Source organism: Girardinichthys multiradiatus, chromosome 9 (assembly GCF_021462225.1).
Source record: "Girardinichthys multiradiatus isolate DD_20200921_A chromosome 9, DD_fGirMul_XY1, whole genome shotgun sequence".
Taxonomy (NCBI): Eukaryota; Metazoa; Chordata; class Actinopteri; order Cyprinodontiformes; family Goodeidae; genus Girardinichthys; species Girardinichthys multiradiatus.
This window is the reverse complement of record NC_061802.1, coordinates 35,459,842-35,474,787: the sequence shown is the minus strand read 5'-3', so window position 1 is coordinate 35,474,787 and position 14,946 is coordinate 35,459,842. Positions and strand designations below refer to the sequence as shown.

At 42.7% G+C, this 14,946-nt stretch overlaps 1 protein-coding gene across 1 annotated transcript; it reads left to right on the top strand.

The window, feature by feature from the left end:
- The first annotated feature begins 2,178 nt into the window (after window positions 1-2,178).
- myoc (myocilin) lies at window positions 2,179-13,859 on the top strand. Its single transcript, XM_047375964.1, has 5 exons — window positions 2,179-2,909; window positions 7,028-7,093; window positions 7,244-7,336; window positions 8,461-8,672; window positions 12,472-13,859. The coding sequence occupies exons 1-5, from the start codon at window positions 2,414-2,416 to the stop codon at window positions 13,066-13,068; spliced, it is 1,464 nt and encodes a 487-aa protein (XP_047231920.1). The 5' UTR covers window positions 2,179-2,413; the 3' UTR covers window positions 13,069-13,859.
- The last annotated feature ends 1,087 nt before the right edge of the window (window positions 13,860-14,946 follow it).

Genomic DNA, 14,946 nt, shown 5'->3' with positions numbered 1-14,946 from the left:
GGAAAAGAACGTATCAGAAAAAAAGGCCTTATATTCTAAGGGACCGTAGAAGACTGTGGATAAACATCAAGCCATCTAATGAGTCCACGGTTAACCTGAGGGGTACAACTGCAGAGGCAGTGTCATAATTTGGTCTTTTTTCAGCTGGTGAGGTCCGTGGACGTCAACTTCACTAGTCCAAAACTGAGCAAAGCTAAGCAAAAGTAAAACACACCAAAACACAACTTTCCCAATGGCACTGACAAATTCTAAGATTACAATTTATCTTTTTAACCTGAGCATATACCACCATGGAGTCCTGATCTTGACCCCACTGAGAATCTACAGTCCAACGCTTTTATCATCACAAACAAGAACTTGTTGAAAGAAGTATGTCTCGCTTTGGAAATAAGAGGTAGAAAAAATAATGCTATGGCAAATATATATTATAATCAAAGCAAAAGGTAGTCCAGTGAAGGCTGAGAACTGAATCGGTGAATGAGGTTTATGGTCAGGCAGTGAATGTAGCATCTGTGTGGCAAGTCATACTGTCGTGACGTATGTTGTTGTTTGACTTTTGCATTAGCAAGCCGTAGTGAAGATTTCCTTCGGTTATTTGGTCAAGCTGCAGGATGATTAAAACGAGTTGAGACAAAGGTGGATTTCTTCCATGGTAGCTTTTTTTTCCTTTTATTTTACCTTCTTTGGAGACAGGACTGAATTAATCTAACTATTATTGCATCATGTGTTTTTAAGCAAAATTTTCCTTTTCAGATTCTACTTTTGATCCCACCCCATCCAATTGGCCTATGTTAAAACCTTGAAATTTCATATAAATTAAAACACACAACCCCCTTTTTTACTTTTTGGAGGTTTTACCACTATTATGAATGCTACATTTCCCAGATATTAAATTAAAAGAGTTCATACCTTTTCATCCCTTGTGGCATTCAGGCCCTTTGCAACCCAGAGATGCTTTGTAGATCAGAGTCAGGCAGGTCAGTAGAGACAGATGGATGACAAGTTTGTACACATGAAAGAAATGTGAAGAGCAGGCGGTGAGACAAAGAGTAAGTATATTCCAGTAAGGTGAGAACCGTGAAGCTGGGGACTCTACGGTTTGTAGGTCATTTCACCTGTTTGTCGGTATGCAAAACCTTTTAGAGATGAACCCTTGCTTCAGCGTTAAAGGTACTGTATTAAATTTAGGCGACGGGAGAAGAAGTGGGTTTGAAAAGTTAATTAAAGTTGTTTTAAACATAAGAGAGTATAAACATATCACTTTGCAGAGACTGTGTGGAGTCTGACGCATGGACTAACACGTATACTGTTCACACTTAAGACCCAGTCTCAGCTCAGAGTGTGTGCCGGGGTCAGCGTCAGATATCCACTAGTGCCCCCCCTTCGACCATATGTAAGGAGACACCCGCTCCTCAGGAGGTAACTGTGTCCAACAAAGCTCCGTTTCACCAACATGCTGGTCCCAAAGCTCAAAGGCATAGTTGAAGGGAGGTTATTTTATGAATATCTTACCTGCGGTGGATTACTGTCTTGGCTGATGATTATTTACACTGGATGTGTCAGAGATGGAGCCCGTCAACCTGAAGAAGCTGTTCTGCCCTCAGTACACTGCAGACAGGAATGGTGCACTACCTCCAAACTTCATTTCACATTTAAATTATCTTCAGCCTCTTTGTAAATAACCGTTTTCATCAGCGTTTGCATACACTGCTGAGACGTTTTTGAGATTGGAGTTGTTTCAAAACGGAAGAAATCCAGCTTTGTCTCATTCACTTTTGAACTAGAAGCAAACTTCAGCATTTAAGACCAACTAATCTGGTTTTATATTGAATAAAGAAGTGAATAGAGGATTCTACTGCTGGTATGATAAATAATGACTTCAATAATTTTGAACAATTTATATACATTATTGAGATTTGACATGCAACACTCCATTAGACACATAAAAGAGTTTTTCCAGGTAAGATCTACAAAAATGTAAATAATCCCAACTATTAAAAGGCATCAGATTTAAGATTCAAAAACATAATTTTACGAATGCACAACAAATTTAGCATTTTGTTTAAATCTGCCTCCCTGTACCTCCCCCACCCCTCTTCTTACCTCTCCTCTCCTCCCTGCTTTCCAGTTTCCCTCTTTGTGTCCCTTCCAGGCTGTATAAATATCTGAGAGCGGTTGGGAAAAACTCAGTGTTGCAGAGCTGCTCATAGAAGAGAGAACAAGACAAGGAGGGAGGTGGGGACACTGACAGGAAAACAAGACATCTGACAAGAGAAAAACCTCAGTTAAAACAGAAAATTTGTTTGGATAAAAGGTCAGTTTCCACAAGAACAGAAGGTTGGGCAGTTGGAAAAGAGACTATTAGCATATATATAGCAGATATTAGCTTAGGTTGTGCAGAGCTGCCTGAAAGATGTTCTTCCTTTTCTTGTTGTGCATGTGTGGTCTCCTGCTGCGAGGTAATGCCCAGGACCGAGCCTCTCTGTGGAGGGGGAATGACCGGACTGGACAATGCCAATACACCTTTACTGTACCCAGTCCCATGGAGGCAACCTGCCCACAGGTTGGAGGTCCAGAGGTGGAGGGCCTTAAGACCAGACTCAGCGTACTCGAGGCACTGATGTCCCAGCTCAGTGGAAAGGACCTTCAACCACGGGGAGGTCACCAAGGGGTCAGTGCGAGACCTCAGCCTGAGCTTCAGGAGGCACTCAACCGAGCTGTAGGAGAGAGGAACCTGCTGCAAGGCGAGAAGGAGAGACTGGAGAGGGAGCTGGAGACACTTAAACTCAGGATGGATGAGATGAGAAGGGAGACGGAGAGGCTAAGGAGCAGACCGTGTCTTACTCAGAACCCAGTAGTAGCACCCAGCTCCACTCAGCAGGACTGGGGCAGAGCCAGACCTGCTGCTGGTAAGACATACAAAAAAATATTTAAAATACATTAAAGAAAACCAAAAACTGTAACCTAAAAGTTATTTCTCCATTTAAAAATATTGCTTTTTGGATTTTCTTTTTGACATTTTATGACCCATATTCATTTATTTTCTCCATAATCATAATTAAGCATATAATGCCAAATGTATCATTTTTTATGCATATATTTCCTGTACTTTATTGACAAAGCTGGCACTTTCCTCAAATAAAACTTGCTGGTTGGTAGATTTCTTGATTTAATTCATGCCATGTACACCAAATAAAAAGTGTAATACATGTCTTACCTTATTTAGATGTGAATGTACTAGAAGAAACATATTTTTATTGGAATTTGACATAATTATCAATATAGTTTATCAATGTAACAATATTATAAATTAGATAAGTATTTTGGCAAAAGCGTCTAAATAATGTAGTATATTATTTCTGACTAATATTTGCTGCACCAGGCTTTAAAGGGTTAAAAACTAGAGAGGGACATGCATCTTTGTGTGTTTGTGTTCGTACATCTTTGTGTGTTTTGTGTTCGTAATGTTTTGGTTGCCCCATTATGGTGCAGAGACACCCGGCTCGGGTTTCTCAGCTCCCCCTACCCGTCTTCCTGCCTTGCTTTTAGAAATGTTGGAGGGCTGCCATAGGGGATCAGCTTTATATTTGTGAGCAGATCCTGCTGCCTTTATGGCTGGTGTTTCCCCTCAGCATGCCGAGAAACATGTGCAAATAGCCCTGGAAGGAGAAGCAACAATGTGTAAGGTCAGAATCACGCGGAGGTTTGGAGAGGTTTGGAGTTATTTTTTTTAAGATGTGCCCCAGTGCAATTCTTTTCAACCACCACCTCCCTTTAGTCACCATTCCTCTTTTACTTCCCGGTGAAGCATCTCTCTGTTTACCCACCTGGAATTCTGCATCATTTGCTTTTAACATTGAGATTCCCTGAACCAATAAATCTTTCTGTTCCTACAAAACCATCTCTACTCCCTCTGCTTCAGGAGGCTTGTATACCCCTGCATCCTCTCAGTTATGTGCTTTGCTCCTCATGTTTTTACCTGCAGACTGAAATACACATGGAGGGCCCCCCCAAGGGTGACAGGCAGATGCCGAATAGATCATGCTCCAGAGCGAGACTTGCAGGACCAGAGGAGAGAGAGCATAAATCAAGCCGTTTTGGCAAGTTTGGAAGTGAGAGTGAAACCCTTGACAGCAGGATTTTTATTGCTCACAACTCCCGCAGTATTTGTGACCTTTTTAAATACTTAAAATATACGAGCTGATGTTCTTTAATTGTTATGTTTTACTTTAAAACTAGTCATTTAAATAACATTTACTGCACAAGTGGTAACCCTAACCAGCTGGGCACTCAGTGCAAGTAATATTAATCTTTCCTAAATGAGACCTGGCCTGTGATCAGTCAAATTTAAAGAACATTAAAGTCTGACATTTTTCAGTGCCCGTATAGGATGGTGATATTTACACCAAATTCTTTTTAGATTAGAGTGGATCACACTTAATCCTTAAAGTGCTGCCAAACAATAACACAGTCATAAATGTTGGCATAACATTTCACATTTTGTCATGTCATGACCACAGCCATCAATTTTATTAAGATTTGGTATGGTAGACCAACCCAAATTAGTGCATAATTGTGAATTGGTAGGACAACAATAATTTGGTTTCAAACTGATTTTACAAATAAAAATCTGAAAAGTGTGAAATTAATTTGTATTTAACTCTTTCCCTCAGGCACCCCTAAATCAAACTCTGTGAACCTAAGTCATGGAGAAGTATGGGACCAGCTTTGAGCTGTTCAAGCCTTCATTTAAAAATGAATCTAGTCACGGTGCCCTCTCTGAGCTGAGACTGTACATCTTGAGTGATAGGCTATGCAAGGAGAGCATTATTCGGGGAAGCACCCAAGAGGCACATGGCAACTCTGGAGGAGCTGCAGTGATCCACAGCCTGTTAGCAGTGTGTCACACTGCAATTAACAGAAGGGACATTTCTTCAGAAGGGACATGGAAGCTTGGTAGAGTTGATGGGAAGACAGATGGAGTTAAATACAGAGCAAACCTGGAAGAAAACATCTTAGAGGCTCAAAAAGACATGTGTCTGAGGTTCAGCTCACGGAAACTACCAGCCAGAACTTCAATTAAAGGGTTTAGATAAGAGCACCTTCTTGTTAAAGTCAAAGTCGGGACTTAAATCTGATTAAGAATCAGAGGCAAAACTTGAAAATTGATGTTCACATGCACTCTTTGTCTAATTTGACTGAGCTGGAACAATTTTCCAAAAAACAAAAAGTCTCATTTAAGTCTCTAGATGTGCAAAGCTGGTAGAGATATAAATCAAAAGACTTAAGGCTGCAACTGCAGCTAAATCCGACTTCTGAAGGGAAGCTGTACTCTTTTTGTTGTTTTTTGCCAAAAGTTGAAAAGCCATTTTTTTTCTTCCGCTTCACAATTATGGACTACTTTGTTCTGGTTTTTCACATAAAATCCCAATAACAGACACTAAAGCTTATAGTTGTAACTCAACAAAATTAGCAAATCTTCCTGGGTTACAAATACTTTTACAAGGCGCTGCTTTTGTTTTTCCGACAGCACCTGTTGGTCGTCATCTGCTCCATTTAATAACCTGCTCCTGTTCATTAACATGGAGAATCATCAGCTTCCAGATGTTGGCGTTTAATGTTCTCTGCTTCATTAGGATTCACCGCCTGCCTGACATTGCAGAACATTATACACAACAGGCATGTGTGATTAGCTACACAGAAAAAGTCCCCCGTGGACACATGCACCATCAGCTTTCATCAAAACATATTTAAGCATCTCATTTTCTCTTTTGTAATCATCACTGTGTTTAGACCCTCAGGAGTTTCCATACAGAGCTGTTTACAGTTTGTCAGATTCTGTTTGACAGGGTTTATTTTTCACTGAAATGGGTTTGTGAGGTAAACAAGCTATAAAAAGACAAGGGAACTAGATCTCCCTGGATGGAAGACAGTTGGAAAACAAAAATCTAACAGAGTGATATCTGAAAGAAATACTGTGCTTTTCAGGGGTATTCATACCCACTGAACTATATCACATTTTGTGACATTTAAACAACAAACTGTATTTTATTTCATTTCACATGGTAGACCAACACAAAGTAGTTCAAAATGGAAAAGAAAACTTATAAATTAATTTCAAATGGTTTATTTTTTTCAAATAGAAATGGGAAAATTGTGGTGTGCATTTGTCTTCAGCCCTTTTACTCAGACACCCAGAAATAAAATGCAGTGAAGAGCAGCTCAAAGAAAACTACTGTTGGACAAAAGCCATAAGAAGTCCTGTTTGCAGTTTGTTGCAAACCATGTAGGGGACAATTCATTTCAATCAAAGGTGATCCTCAAGGCAAACAGATCCTATTAACATACAGGTATATGTAGTTAATTTGACCCATTCATACAGACTACTTCAAGTAGATTGCATATGTTCCAGTTTTATAACCCCAGTTATAAAACAATGCAGTCAAGTTCACCACATGCACATTAAAGAAGGTGGGCAGCTCAGAGACTAGAATCAAACCTTTTGGCCAATATGCAAAATGCCGTTTGGCTGAAAACAAACACTGCACAACATCCTGAACACATGATGTTCATGGCCAGACATGTTGGTGGCAGCATCATGCTATGGGGTTGACTTTCTTCAGTAGGGACAGAGAAGCTGGTCAGAGTTGCTAGATGGAGCTAAATACAGGACAATTCTGAAGTAAAACTGGTTGGAGGCAGCAGAACACTTGAGACTGGGGTGGAGATTCACCTTCCATAAGGACAAGGACCCCAAACATACAGCCAGAGATACGACTGAATATTTTTGATAAAAGCATATATATTTGTTGACCTAGAATGACCTAGTCAAAGTTCAGAGTTAAATCCAATTGAAAAATTGAATAATCTGCAGAGTAGCTGACTCCAAACCAGCTTGTGAATCCATTTTAAGGTGTTTGAAACCCACAGTCACATTGCCTGCTGTTATTAGCAGCACAGGCACAAACATATTCCAAATGATTATACACAACCTTAAAGCCTGCAACACATGTGTGTTTGTGTCTAGGGTCCAATCAGATGACCCACCTCATGACGAGGCCCAACAGGCATGGCGACAGCAGCAACCTGAGAGGTGAGAACAGTTTTCTGCAGAGCTAACCCTTCCTGTATTTTCTTTTAGGTGTTAAAGAGAAAATCCCATTTTCTGCTTATCCATATCAGTTCTTTTTTCATGCATGTTCTCATTATTTGTATGTAAATCAGTTTATCTTTGTGGGTTTAGATTCAGCCTGGCAGTATGGAGCACTGAGCTTTCAGGAACTGAAGGCTGAGGTGACCGAGGTACCTGCTCCTGATGGCACTGTTGACAACACAGGTCTGTGTTTTTAGCCTTAAGTTCAGCTTTCAGTACACAAAAAAGCAAAAATTACAACCACTAATTAAACTGAACCAAACATATGGAAATTCTGCACAAGCACACTAATCCACATCCACCTCTTCCTTTGAGAGAATATATTGTGCACAGGACAAAGGCGATGTTTCCATAAAAAGGCAGAAAAGAAGCTGAAATTTAAATACAAGCCAGCCCCGTCCACCTCCATTAGTGTGATCCGACAAACATGACACTCACCCCTCCTGCTGACAGGCTCAAAGCAAATACTGCTATTAATACTGAGGCATTTGGGTTGAGAATACCGCTGTCATGCCAAACTGCTGGTATGAGGGGCCCTCGCAGTTTCATGTTTGCCTCATAAATGAAGAGGGAAAGCATCTTTAACAAGGTTGTCATTTAATATAGTTGTTAAACTCTTCCCCAAGTGGGTTCCCTGAACCACACCATGCCTTTGAAGCTCTCACAGGTTGTTTGATTCTGTAGGAGAATGTGAAAATACAAGTGGAGTCCACGCAGAATGTCATTTTCTCCTATTTGAGACCAAAGCACCCTGAGGCAACATAGTAATAGGTGTATTTATAATATTGCTATCTAATCTTGAATCTGGGGCTACATCCGGAACCTGAGAGGAAGGCTGTATTTTAAGAAGAGATAAATATAAAGCCAACCTTATCATCTTCTCTGAAACCCTGGATGAGTTGCGTCACAGCCTCTCCTCTGAAGGTGGTGATTCAGATAATACCAAACGGTTGTGTTACCTCCTTAACTTTTTGTTTCAGGATGAAACACACATATTGGTTCGGGAAACCACTCAGCTGCTTCTCTGATTGCGACTCATCACAGAAGAGCTAGCTCTTAACCAGAAATGGTTTCCAGATTTGGTTGGCTTTCGGAAGCGTAGATCTGTATTTTTGGCCAGTCTTGTTCTTTATACTTGACCTGCCAGATTTGGACCATCAAATGTACTTCAGATCTTGTATTGTGAACATCTCAAAGCTTTGACAGGATTGCATAAAACATAACATCTTTCACCTGTATTTGGGTTTCTGTTGCCTTGGAAATCTCTCCATCATTCCCTCTCCCGTGTCTCGTCTTCCTGCCTGCAGGATGCGGCGAGGTGATTTCCGTGGGCGTGCCGGTTACTCACAGGAAGGCCGACAACATTGCAGGTAAATATGGTGTTTGGATGCAGGATCCTGAGGCCGTTTCCCCCTATGGGCCCAACATGCTCTGGCGCATCGATACAATTGGTACCGAGATCAGGCAACTGTATGGGTATGATGACATGGAGCAGCTCTCCAAAGGCTTCCCATCCAAGGTAGGGCGTTACAGTGCCTGGCAAATAAATTCATGCTCCTTGACGTGTTTTGTCACATTAAAACCACAAACTTTAATGTATTTTATTGGGATTTAATGCAAAAGATGAAGACAAGGTAGGGAATATTTGTGAAAGGTAAGGAAAATTAAACATGGCATTTACAAATAAAATCTGAAAGGTGTGACATGCATTTGTGTTGAGCCTCTTTTACTCCGCTACCCCTAAATAACGACAAGGAAGTGGAGCAGTGGAGCAGTGAGGCTGTGGAGAATCTCCAGGCGTGTTTAGGCTGTACAGACTGGGATGTGTTCAGGACTACTACCAACAGTCTGGACGAGTACACAGAGGCTGTGACTTCCTACATCAGCTTCTGTGAGGACAGCTGTGTACCATCATGCACCAGGGTGAGTTACAACAACGACAAACCCTGGTTCACAGCTAAACTCAGAAGGTTAAGACTGGATAAGGAAGAGGCCTTCAGGAGTGGGGACAAAGACATATACAGAGAGGCTAAGTACAAGTTTGGCAAGGCAGTGAAAGAGGCCAAACGACTGTACTCTGAGAAGCTCCAAATCCAGTTCTCAGCCAACGACTCTGCGTCTGTCTGGAAAGGGCTCAAGCAAATCACCAACTACAAGCCGAAAGCCCCCCACTCCATCAACGACCGACGCCTCGCCAACGACCTGAACGAGTTCTACTGCCGCTTTGAAAGACAAAGGGACAGTCCTGCAACCATCTCCCACGACGCCCCCCAACAGCTGCAGCCACAATCCACCACCCCCACCTCCCCAACCTCAAGAGGGGCCTTGGCACCTCCAACCCCCACCAGCCCCCTACCCACGCCGAGGACGGCTCTTTCCATCCAGGAGAGGGACGTCAACAAACTCTTCAGGAGACAGAACCCCCGGAAAGCTGCTGGTCCGGATTCTGTCTCACCAGCCAGCCTGAAGCACTGCGCTGATCAGCTGTCTCCAGTCTTCACAGACATTTTTAACACCTCACTGGAGACATGTCATGTGCCAGCCTGCTTCAAGTCCTCCACCATCGTCCCTGTTCCCAAGAAGCCAAGGACCACAGGGCTTAATGACTTCAGGCCCGTCGCCCTGACCTCTGTGGTGATGAAGTCCTTTGAGCGCCTTGTGCTCTCACACCTAAAAGACATCACCGACCCCCTCCTGGACCCCCTGCAGTTTGCCTACAGAGCCAACAGGTCTGTAGATGATGCAGTCAACCTAGCCCTTCACTTCATCCTCCGGCACCTGGACTCCACAGGAACCTATGCCAGGATCCTGTTTGTGGATTTCAGCTCTGCCTTCAACACCATCGTCCCAGCTCTGCTCCAGGAGAAGCTCTCCCAGCTGAGCGTGCCCGACTCCACCTGCAGGTGGATCACTGACTTCCTGTCTGACAGGAAGCAGCGCGTGAGGCTGGGGAAGCACGTCTCTGACTCCCTGACCATCAGCACCGGTTCCCCCCAAGGCTGTGTTCTCTCTCCTCTGCTCTTCTCCCTGTACACCAACAGCTGCACCTCCAGTCACCAGTCTGTCAAGCTTCTGAAGTTTGCGGACGACACCACCCTGATCGGACTCATCTCTGATGGTGACGAGTCCGCGTACAGATGGGAAGTGGACCATCTGTTGGACTGGTGCAGCCAGAACAGCCTTGAGCTCAACGCTCTAAAGACAGTGGAGATGGTTGTGAACTTCAGGCAGAACCCAGCCCCACCTGCCCCCATCACCCTCTGTGACTCCACAATTGACACTGTGGAATCTTTCCGCTTCCTGGGAACCATCATCTCCCAGGATCTCAAGTGGGAGCCAAACATCAGCTCCCTCATCAAGAAAGCCCAGCAGAGGATGTTCTTCCTGCGGCAGCTGAAGAAATTCAACCTGCCAAAGACTATGATGGTGCACTTCTACACAGCCATCATTGAGTCCATCCTCACCTCCTCCATCACCATCTGGTACGCCGCTGCTACAGCCAAGGATAAGGGCAGGCTGCAGCGTGTCATTCGGTCTGCTGAGAAGGTGATTGGCTGCAGTCTACTGTCGCTCCAGGAACTGTACACCTCCAGGACCCTGAAGCGGGCAGGGAAGATTCTGGCTGATCCCTCCCACCCCGGTCACAGACTCTTTGAGACTCTCCCCTCTGGCAGGAGGCTGCGGTCCATCCGGACCAAAACCTCACGCCACAAGAACAGTTTTTTCCCATCTGCCACCAGCCTGGTTAACAAAGCCCGGAAACCACCCTGACATTCCCCCTTTCCCCCACACCCCCCCTTTTTTTGCTGACAGGACACTTGTAACCTGTAACTATGCGTTACATTAACGCTCAGCTTGGACTCCTGCTTACTTGCACTGCTTTACTTGCACAATGATCACCTGCACTGTTGTATTGCTCTTGCATCTTATACTGCTCTATATTTACTCTCACTCACTTAAAACTGTGCACTTATATTTATATTATATTGTAGATATGTTTGTACTGTTTAATTTGTACTGTATTGCACCGACTACGCCAAAACAAATTCCTTGTATGTCCAAAAACGTACTTGGCAATAAAGCTTTTCTGATTCTGATTCTGATTCTGATTCTGATAAAATCCAGTGCCAACTGCCTTCTGAAGTTACCAATTTAAAGAATAGGGTCTACTTGTGTGTAATTTAATCTCAGCATAGATCCAGCTGTTCTGTGAAGGCCTCAGAGGTTTGTTAGAGAACATTAGAGAACAAACAGAATGAGAAAGACCGAGGAACACAGCAGGTCATGTGGATGTGGAGAGGTTTAAAAGGAGTTGGGTTATAGTACAATTTCCAAGCTTAGACAATCTTGTGGAGCATGGAATGACTACAAACCCTTTGCCAAATGACCTGGCATAGAGCTATAATCAGAAGCAGCCAAAACGTGCATGGTAACTCTGGAGGAGCTGCAGAGGTCCACAGCTTAGGTGGGAAACTCTGCCGACAGGACAACTGTACAAATCTGGCCTTTATGAAAGAGTGGCAAGAAGAAAGCCGTAAGAAGTCCAGTTTGCAGTTTATTACTGTTGTAACTTTTTGGCCAACATGCAAAATGCTATGTGTGGTGCAAAACTAACACTGCACATCACCCTGAGCACACCATCACTGCAGAGAAACATGGTGGTGTCAGCATCATGGTAAAGGGATGCTTTTCTTCTGAGGCAGGGAAGCGGGTCAGAGTTGTTGTGAAGACGAATCAAGCTAAATACAAGACAATCCTGGAAGAAAACCTGTTAAAGGTTGCAAAAGACTGTCAGCTGGGGCAGAGGCTCACCCTGAAACAGGACAACAACCCTAGAGCTACAATGGAGTGGGTCAGCTCAAAACATGTTCTTGTCTTAGAATGGCCTATTTAAATTTCAGACCTAATTCTAATTGAGAATCTGTGACTAGGCTTGGAAGGTAATGTTCACAGATGCCCTCCATCTAATCTAATTTAGTTTGAAATTTTTTGCATAGAAAATTGTGCAAAAATGTCAGTAAATCTGGAAAGGTGGTGAGAGACAGACCCTGAAAGAGCTGCAGCTGTAATTGCAGCAAAAGTTGGTTTTTCAAAGCATTGGCTTAGATGGCTGAATATAAATAAATGCATGCTTGACTCTTATGACTTATCTGCAGAACATTTGAAAACCTTCCACTTCATAATTATGCCCTAATTTGTGGTGGTCTAACGCAAAAATGTTCAATAAAATAGAATTTTGTTGGTTGTGTTGTGGGACAAGGAGCCTTGACTGTGCCTCTGATCAATCCCAGCTATTGTCTCATATTCTGCTGTCACAGGTCCTGCTGCTGCCAGACCCATTAGAAAGCACTGGAGCCACTATGTACCGCGGATCCCTGTACTACCAGAGACGGTTGAGTCGCACTCTGATCCGCTATGACCTGGCCGCTGAGCACGTCGCAGCCCGTCGTGAACTACCTCATGCTGGCTTCCACGGTCAGTTCCCCTATTCCTGGGGAGGCTACACAGATATCGACCTGTCTGTAGATGAAAAGGGGCTGTGGGCCATCTACTCCACCAGTAAGGCTCAAGGAGCTATTGTGATCTCAAAGCTGGATCCACACAGTCTTGAGGTGAAGAAGAGCTGGGAGACCAGTATCAGGAAAGCATCTGTCGCCAACTCCTTCATGATCTGTGGGAAGCTTTACACCGTGGCTAGCTATGCAGCTCGGGACACCACCATCAACCACGTGTACGACACAGGAACCAGCCAAGGGAAGGCTGTGTCCATCCCCTTCAAGAACAAGTACGGCTACAACAGCATGATTGACTACAGTTTGGCCCAGAGGAAGCTGTTCGCCTGGGACAACTTCCACCTAGTGTCCTATGACCTCAGGCTGGGTCGTCAGCAGGCCAACAGAGGCCACCATGAATGACTGATGAAAAGGGACATTTGCTCACTTGTACCTGCTTCAAAGACTCAGTTGTAGACCATAACATGAGCGGCAGCAGTAGAAGCAAATTTATGAAAACAAGAAGGCCAACAGTTAGTCAGTTTCCAACCTGTCTGTTGAAGAAGTTAAGTAAAAATCCATGTTCAATAAGTTAGGACAACCTAAAATTTAAGAAAATCGTCTTTCTTGTAAGCGACAGAAAATGTGGTTTTTAATGACCTGATATGGTTTTCTTCTCTTTGTTTTGGTAACTCTGAATGAGATATTTAAAACTCCCCTTGCTGAAGCAAAACCAAACATTTTTGACCATATTTTATGGTATCTTGACTTACTAGGCAGTGATCGTTTCTTTACAAGGTGGGAGAGACAAATTGTGGCTCTGTTGTCTTTCCAAAGAAGCTAACACAACCAGTTCACCTGTAGGAAAACTATCAAACTCCAAAAAGAAACATTGGAGGAACGGTGCCCTGGGCAGTTCTCCTTTTTATTTACTGTGGCATGGTCCACAATTTTGTTTTCAGAGGAATTATTTTTGTACCGCCTTTAATCCACATGTGTGATTTTGATATTTTCCATGTTAAGCTATATATTTGGAAATTAAACCATGAGTCAGTTTAACCAAAATGAATAAAAATAAAGGACACTGATTTAATTAGCCAACATCTGCCGCTACAACTGCTCCCATGCAGCATGTATTAAATATTGCATGTATTTGCACAGTGTAATCAACATGTGTTCAAAATCAAATCATGAAATAAACTTTATTAATAACAGACCTGTTTCTTTATTTCGTTTTCAGACATGTAAAGAATGTATAAAATATACTGAATTTAACAGTCCTTAATGCTTTGCTGCAGCACAGTACCTGGCTCTTCCCAAAGGATTTAATTAGTATGTAATTATCCTAATAGAACAAATGAACTCAGATGACAATTAACTTCTCAAAAAAGACCAATTAAAATGCATTTTTTTTTTCATTCTTAAAGAGCTATATGCTATTAAGAGTTTTGCTTAATGAAAGTGAGAGATGAGCTCAAAACATTCTGTGTCTTTAAATATGAACAGTGAATTCCACTAGTCATTTATAGTAAATATTTCTACCACTGTCAGGCTTTACATATGGACCCTGCAAAGACCAGAGGATGGAAGGATGGAGACAAGGAAGGGTGGAATTAAGAACAAGACTATGGAAAAATATGAAGCAGTAGGATGGAGAAGATGGGACTGAATGAATGAAGTAAAGGAAGGAAATAAGAACACACTGGAAGGAGGGACAGAGGAGAAGAAGGAAGGAAAGAAGGGAGTGCACAAAGCTGGATAAACGAAAAAACTAGGTATAGACGAAGGAGCAGAAGAAAGGAGATAAGAAATGTAGAAAGGAAAAGCAATGAAGAAAGCGAGGAAGGACAAACACAAGGAAGGAATTAAGGGAAGATAAGACAAGGACTGAATGGAGGTGTGAGAGGGACTCAAGGAAAATGAATTGACAAAATAAGTGAGAGAAAAGACAAGGATGTACAAGTAATGAATGAAGAAAGGAAGGAAGAGGAGGAGGTGGGGAAAAGAACGAAGGAAAAAATGAAGCACAGACAAGAAAAACAAAGACACCAAAGAAATGTAGAAATAAAGGACAAAGAATTAAGTAGAAGTGAAAAATATCAAGGAAGGTGGTAGGAAGCAAGGAAAGACAGGTTTTAGACAGCTTGATAGAGTAGTCTGCCATACAAACATCTTCCCATTATTTGATCTATTACCATCCATAATTCAGACTTGGAAAACACAAATCAGACTGCTGCATACTAACCCTGTATAGCCAATATACAGTACATGCTGTCGTCCCCGAGTACCACTACCAGTTCT